This window comes from Diadema antillarum, unplaced genomic scaffold, assembly GCF_040938485.1.
Source record: "Diadema antillarum isolate AM-2024a unplaced genomic scaffold, OU_Dant_1.0 seq00001407_RagTag, whole genome shotgun sequence".
Classification (NCBI taxonomy): Eukaryota; Metazoa; Echinodermata; class Echinoidea; order Diadematoida; family Diadematidae; genus Diadema; species Diadema antillarum.
In genome coordinates, this window is record NW_027272162.1 from 65,276 (window position 1) to 72,917 (window position 7,642).

Sequence of the window (7,642 nt, forward strand, 5' to 3'; positions counted from 1 at the left end):
GTGAAGGCTACTGTACGAGGACGTCGAGTCATACAATAGCAATGATACACCTTCCTATCATCTGTCAATTAGTTTATTCTCTCCAGGCTTTACATTGTTAACTTTGTCATGCTGCTGTCATTGACGACTAGTCATAGAGAATGTTACCTTTGTACAAGAATCCCCTGTCACATAGCATCGCTCAATAATGTAACTCAATACTAGACGTGATTTGTGTTTGTTCATTTGTTTGTTTTTCTTTTAAGTGATGAATCCTCCTTATTTACGCTAGAAACTGGTTATTATTATTTCGATGTGTTCCACTGCGAAGATCGTAACAAATACAAAACTTAGTGGATTATATTTCGTTGTCAGCTTCCAAAGAGTATAAGTTCACTAATTTGTAACATATCGTAACGTGTATAACACCTCTACAATGGTCTCTTTTTTTGCGTGTTCAAATATTTCTTCTTGCGATTTTCACACCATTCATTAATCTCTCTTTTTTATTTCCACATTTTGATTCCGTTATTTTCTTCAGATTGAAGATCTGGACTTATATCTTCATAATGATGAAATCTTAAAGCTCTCCTCGGTGGGAGAAGACATTGCCCAATGGGTGTGTACTATGCCACGTCTTTCCAAGATCAGACTGGAATGCGCCTACTTGACCAATAGTTTCTTCTCAACAGCCGCCACCTTAGCATCATCATGTCAGGTATGTACATGTAGTATTTGAATATAATTGATATGAGTGATGCAGTGTTGGGACAGGACTATTTTTTTTTTTCGATATAGATGAAAATAAGTCCATATTGTAGGGTAGTGTAGTGACTCCTTTTAATAGCGAATAAATCCTATTTTACTTGATATTGACATAACTTTATTTGTAACTCCAGTCCTCCAAAGTCAGCGTTATGAAATTCAATGTATAAACGAAACGATAGGTATGAAGGCTTTTCATGCAGTGACAAAGGTATGGAAATCAAGTGCAATTAGTTTTTTTCTTCCGTTATCTGGTTGTGCTTTACACATTCTTTTCTTTACTAATAATACAATATTTCTCTCAGACAGGTTTCATTGTGGAATTCTCGCCATAAAACAAACAGTGCACAATCGGGGGGGGGGGGGGGGCAGAGAAAGAGAGAGAGAGAGAGAAAGGGAGGGAGAGGGAGATTGAAAGAGAGGTGAGTGAGGGCTCCCTTAATGAGGTAACATTGTGCAGGTGGCGCTGTACTATTCTCAGGATTTTTTTCTCTCCCTTTTAATAGAAGGGAGAAGAAAAATGATATCGTTACTAAAACACAGACACAGAGACACACATACATATTGTGTCGGGTTAACAAACAAAGACTTTAGCAAATTCAATTCAATTTATTTCATTTCATTTATAATAAATGAAAGAACTAAACAAAACTAATGATTTATGTTAATGTTGGCTTGAAATAAGCAAATGTATTTTTTTATTCAAATAGAAAAGTAATCGTTTTGTTAAGTATAAATAAATGACATGATTATAATAGATAAACAGGTAGATATTTTTTGAGTGATTAAAATGTTTGCATGCAGTAGACGTACGAGAGTCGACGGACCTCGGTTTCAATGTACCATTCGTTCAAAAAATGTGTGTGTGTGTGTGTGTGTGTATAGGTTCATTGTGCCCATTATGATGCAAATACATAGCTTATGTCAGGAGCTTTGATCTTTACAGCAAATTAGTTTTAAAAATAACCAACGACGTCACTGGCTGTAGCTATTTCACGTCTTAAAGGAGCGTATAAGGCCTAAATAATAATCATAATATATTATAGACCGGTAAAACTCTTTTTATTAAGATGCTCGTGATCATGAGTTTTGTTTCTCGTACTGTACACTGTTTATTGAAATCTGGGAATCCCAAACACTGCACGCTACGTGTGCGACTTCACAACGCTAATGCGGCACAATGAATCCTTCATTTATACAATAAAATGGAATAGAGTAAAGATACTAAAAGATATTCTAACCGAGAATGACACTGGACGGATCTGTGTGCGAAAATGTGAGGTATTTGTGATCATTTCCTCGCTGGCAAATACCACAAAAAGCAGGGCGGTGGAGCAGTAATATGCATTTGTAAGTCACAACTCATTATTTCAATCTAGACGGAAACAATATACCGTAACGTGAAAACTAATCAATGTGTCTATGACTCTACGAGGGCGTCAAGTCACACAATAGCAATGATACACCTTTCTATCATCTGTCAATTAGTTTATTCTCTCCAGGCTTTACATTGTTAAATTTGTCATGCTGCTGTCATTGACGATTAGTCATAGAGAATGTTAAGTTTGTACAAGAATTTCATGTCGCCTAGCATTCCTCAATAATGTAACTCAATACTAGACGTTGTGATTTTTGTTTGTTCGTTTGTTTGTTTTTCTTTGAAGTGATGAATTCTTCTTCTTTACGCTAGAAACTGGTTATTATTATTTCGATGTGCTCCATTGCGAAGATCGTAACAAATACACAACTTCGTGGATTCTATTTCGTTGTCAGTTTCCAAAGAGTATAAGTTCACTAATTTGTAACATATCGTAACGTGTATAACACCTCTACTACAATGGTCTTTTTTTTGCGTGTTCAAATATTTCTTCTTGCGATTTTCACGCCAGTCATTAATCTCTTATTTTATTTCCACATTTCGATCCCGTTATTTTCTTCAGATTGAAGATCTGGACTTACATTTTTTTGATGATGATATCCTAAAGCTCTCATCGGTGGGAGAAAACTTTGCCAAATGGGTATTTGCTATGCCACGTCTGTCCAAGTTCAGACTGGAATGCGCCCACTTGCCCGATAGTTTCTTCTCAACAGCCGCCACCTTATCATCATGTCAGGTATGTACATGTAGTATTTGAATATAATTGATATGAGTGATGCAGTGTTGGGAGAGGACTGATTTTTTTTTCCATATAGATGGAAAAGAGTCTGTATTGTAGGGTAGTGTAGTGACACCTTCAGCGAATCAATCCTATTTTACTTGATATTGACATAACTTTATTTGTAACTCCAGTCCTCCAAAGTCAGCAATATGAAATTCAATGTGTAAACGAAAGAATAGACCATGAACGCTTTTCATGCAGTGACAAAAGTATGGAAATCAAGTGCAATTCGTTTTTTTTTTCCGTTGTCCGGTTGAACTTTACACATTCTTTTCTTTACTAATGATACAATGTTTCTCTCAGACAAGTTCCATTGTGGAATTTTTGACATGAAACAAACATTGCACTAGCAGGGGGGGGGGGGAGAGTCAGAGAGAGAGAGAGAGAGAGAGGGAGGGAGGGAGAGGGAGATTGAAAGAGAGGTCAGTGAGGGCTCCCTTAAAGGGATTGTACAGTTATGGTTGAGACCTAATTTCAGGTTTCTAACATCTTTTGATGAGATAATGAGAAACCTCTTATAAAATGTGAAAGAGCATGTAATTCTATGAGGAATTCAACGTTTATTTGATGAAAATTGGTTTTGAAATGGCTGAGATATCAAAAAAGAGCGATTCTAATAAAGTGTGGGACCCACACTTTATCACGATCGCTTTGTTTTACTTTGTTTTTTGATGTTTCAGTCATTCCAAACGCGATTTTCGTCAAATAAACTTTGAATTTCTCTTAAAATGGTATATTCTGAACTATATCATAAGTGTTTTCTTTGTATCTCGCAAAAAGTTAAAAACCCAATTCTCATCTCCACCAAAACTGTACTATCCCTTTAATGTGGTAACGTTGTGCAGGTGGCGCTGTACTATTCCCAGGAAGTTTTGTTTTTCTTTTAATAGGAAGGGAGACGAAAAATGATATCGTTACCAAAACACAGACACACAGACACACAGACACACATGCATGTGTTTGGTTAACAAACAAAGACTTTAGCAAATTCAATTCGATTTATTTCATTTCATTTATGATAAATGAAAGAACTAAACAAAGCTAATGATTTATGTTAATTTTGGCTTCAAATAAGCAAATGCATTTTTGTTTCAAATAGAAAAGGAAACGTTTTGTTAAATATCAATAAATGACATTATGATTATAATAGATAAATAGGTAGATATTTTTCAGTGATTTAAATGTTTGCATGCAGTGGACGTACGATAGTGCACGGACATCGGTTTCAATGTATCATTCGTTCACAAAGTGTGTGTGTGTGTGTGTGTGTGTTTGTGTGTGTGTGTGTGTGTGTGTATAAGTTAATTATGCTCATATGCTGCAAATACATAGCTTATGTCAGGAGCTTCGATCTTTACAGCAAATTATTTTTAAAAACATCAAACGACGTCACTGGCTGTAGCTATTTCACGTCTTAAAGGAGCGTAGAAGGCCTAAATACCAATCATGATATATTATAGACCGGTAAAACTCTTTTTAATAAGATGCTCGGGATCATGAGTTTTGTTTCTCGTACAGTACACTGTATATTGAAATCTTGGAATCCCAAACACTGCACACTACTTGTGCGACTTCACAATGCTAATGCGGCACAATGAATCCTTCTTTTTCGATAAAATGGAATAGGGTAAAGATACTAAACGATATATTCTGACGGAGAATGACACTGGACGACTCTGTGTGCGAAAAAAAAAAATGATAGGTATTTGTGATCACTTCCTCGCTGGCAAAGACCCCCCATATCAAGGGGGTGGAGCAGTAATTTGCATTCTTAAGTCACAACTCGTTATTTAAATCTGGACGGAAACAAGATACCGTAACGCGAATGGTACTCAGGTATCTATGACTCTACGAGGACGTCAAGTCATACAGTAACAATGATACACCTTCCTATCAGCTGTCAAACGGTTTATTCTCTCCAGGCTTTACATTGTTTCATGCTGCTGTCATTGACCATTAGTCATAGAGAATGTTTTACATTTGCTAACAGAATTCCATGTCGCATACAATGTTTATAATATTGCTGTTAAAGTAACGTTGTGATTTTTGTTTGTTTGTTTGTTTTTCTTGCAAGTGATGCATCCTTCTCATTTACGCTGGAAACTGATTACTATTAATGCGATATGTTTCACCGCGAAAGTCGTAACAAATACACAACTTAGTGGATTCTATTTAATTGTCTGCTTCCACAGAATATAACTTAAGTAATTTGTAACAAGTAACGTGTATGATATGTTACCAATGCTCAGAAAATTATGAAAGAGAGAGAGAGAGAGAGAGAGAGAGAGAGAGAGAATCAGAAACTGACGAAGGAACATTTGTCCGTAGAGTTTAAAAATTTATTACTGACTTTCTTTCCTCTTTCTGTTACAGATCAGCGAATTTTCCATGTCTAATCCGTATACCATGGCAGTGTTCGTGTCAGAGTCAGCAGCAGCAAACTTGGCTGAATTTCTGTGTCGTCTGCCTAATCTTACATGTGCCAGTATCACACGGTTCGACCTGACAGGGACATTCTTCAAGACGATTGCTTCCCAGGCTTCACCCTGTAGAGTAAAAATCAGTCATTGTCTTCTGTCCAACACTGTAGTGTTCAAAATGGGGGGGGGGGGGGGGGGGCATCAATTACCTTGAGCGCGATATTTCGATTTATTTCACCATGCACTTGTGTCTTTTCGGTGGCATTGATTTGCGAAATCTGCCAATCCTATAGATAATTATAGATCGCATACTTCCCCATTTCCAATGGACGATGTTGTAAAGTTTGAAAAAAAGAAACGTCTCAAGCATTATTATTTAGTCATGTGTAATCCCAATCCGTACCAACGATCGACAATCAATGAAACATTTTGTAAAAGAGAATATATCAAAATGATTTTTTTTTTTTTTTGGCGACGATGGTGGATGTACAAAAACATGAATGACAAATTACCCAACATTGTCGTAGACAAGCACTGAATTGATCAGTGTTTGAGTAGCAGCATTGATTAAAACAAAAAAAAAAAAATCATACTCGTATACGTACTCGAGCAGGATTCAAACCTACAAATCTTGAATAATAAATACGCAGTACCCGCTGCTGCAGCATTCTATAAGGATTAGAACCAACACTTGCTGTCGGGCGAAAGCTCGGTGGTCTAGTGGAGAAGACGCCTGTCCTCCGGAGATCAGGAGGTCGTAGGTTCGAATCCTGCTCGAGTAAATACGCCCATGATTTGTTATCATGGCTACTACCAAAACACTGATCAATTCAGTGCTTCTTTACCTCTATGTACATTGTAGGGCAATTTGTCAATCAGTTGCACTGAAAGTGGATGTGTCATTCCATATTGGTAAGAACACGTTATTCAACTATTCAGTTTGCTGCCATGAAACAATTAAATATCAAAATCTTATATATCTATCTATCTATATGAAGAGGTTGCTTCCAAACGACGCTAAATGCATTGAAAAAATAATGGATTTATCTCCTTTTGGAATCAAGCTCTCTCTCTCTCCCTTTCCTTCTCTCTCTCTCTCATTCTCTCTCTCTCTCTTTCTCTCCCTCTCCCTCTCTCTCTCTCTCCCTCTGTATATGTGACCCTGCACCTCAAAACAAACAAAAAGTCGCCAGACATGAATTTTTAGTTAAGACCATATTCTGAAAGAACAGACTTTAAGCTTTAAAATGATGTATAACTCAAATCAAGTGGACTCTCCTAACCTATCAAAATATTTGAAAGAAAGCACAAACTCAGGAAAAGTGTGAACTTAGAAAAGAGGCTCTGAAGTACAGTGTCTATTCAAGCGCTTAATCTTTACCAAACCGTGCTGGCTGTGCGATGAATGGGACAAAAAACAGGAAGTAAACCACCAGAGTAACAACAATGAAGGGATTATCAGATTAATCTGAAATTGAGCATGCCTCATTAACACATTCTGTCCATAATTAATGCCAACTTTCAAACCAGTAGCACTATCCTTTCAAAAGTTATTAGAGTTGAAAGTGAAGAGTGTGGACAAGGTTTTTCAGAAATGAAAAAGGGATTCTAAAGACACACCTAATCACACTATTCTACCAAAAAAATGTTCGAGATAAACTGCTAAAAAACACACTTTCCTGCCCGTTTTATGATACCAAATATTAGCATCATGTAAAAGAACACCCGCTCTTTCAGAAAATATGAAAAAGTCAAGTTTGGCTAGGTTGACCCATTTCACTTATTATCAGTCCTTACGCAAAATCAGTGTGTGCGACTTTATGTTCGTTTTGAGGTGCACGGTCATATATATATATATATATATATATATATATATATATATGCATATAAATTGAATATTGATATGGAATATGTGCCTTTTCATATTGGTCATCATGCTACAGGTGGAATGCATCACCATCGATGACAAGCCGTTGAGCGATTTGCTAAATGCATGACTATCAGGGAGGCACAGAGGTATACATTATTGTGTTTTTATCTTATCATCTATTATACCTTATTAACGATGAACTACCATTGTCTAGCTGGACGAACAAAAAGAAAAAAAATCAAATCAAATGTTCTGTACAAAAAAGTTCAGACATTATTATTGAAACCGTATCATCTAGCAACCTCTGTATGAGACAGTTTAGTGCATTTTATTTTTGATAGCCATATTTTTTCTCAGTAAAGACTTTGTGCTTTGTCATGTCGTGATGACGACATCATGTTTGGCTCTACACACTAAAAAACACAATTCAAATCTGCACCCTATTTTTT

At 36.4% G+C, this 7,642-nt stretch overlaps 1 protein-coding gene across 1 annotated transcript; it reads left to right on the top strand.

Moving 5' to 3' along the window:
- Positions 1 to 7,339, top strand: LOC139709110 (uncharacterized). Its single transcript, XM_071621072.1, has 3 exons — positions 1 to 697; positions 5,277 to 5,456; positions 7,267 to 7,339. Exons 1-3 carry the CDS (start codon positions 608 to 610, stop codon positions 7,318 to 7,320), a joined length of 324 nt encoding a protein of 107 aa, XP_071477173.1. The 5' UTR covers positions 1 to 607; the 3' UTR covers positions 7,321 to 7,339.
- The last annotated feature ends 303 nt before the right edge of the window (positions 7,340 to 7,642 follow it).

What these genes read in the sequence shown, in the direction of transcription:
- LOC139709110 (XM_071621072.1), top strand. Translation starts at nt 608, where the DNA reads ATGCCACGTCTTTCCAAGATCAGACTGGAATGCGCCTACTTGACCAAT. An exon ending in CCTTAGCATCATCATGTCAG is followed by an intron (nt 698 to 5,276) that starts GTATGTACATGT and finishes TTTCTGTTACAG; the next exon opens with ATCAGCGAATTTTCCATGTC. An exon ending in CCCAGGCTTCACCCTGTAGA is followed by an intron (nt 5,457 to 7,266) that starts GTAAAAATCAGT and finishes ATCATGCTACAG; the next exon opens with GTGGAATGCATCACCATCGA.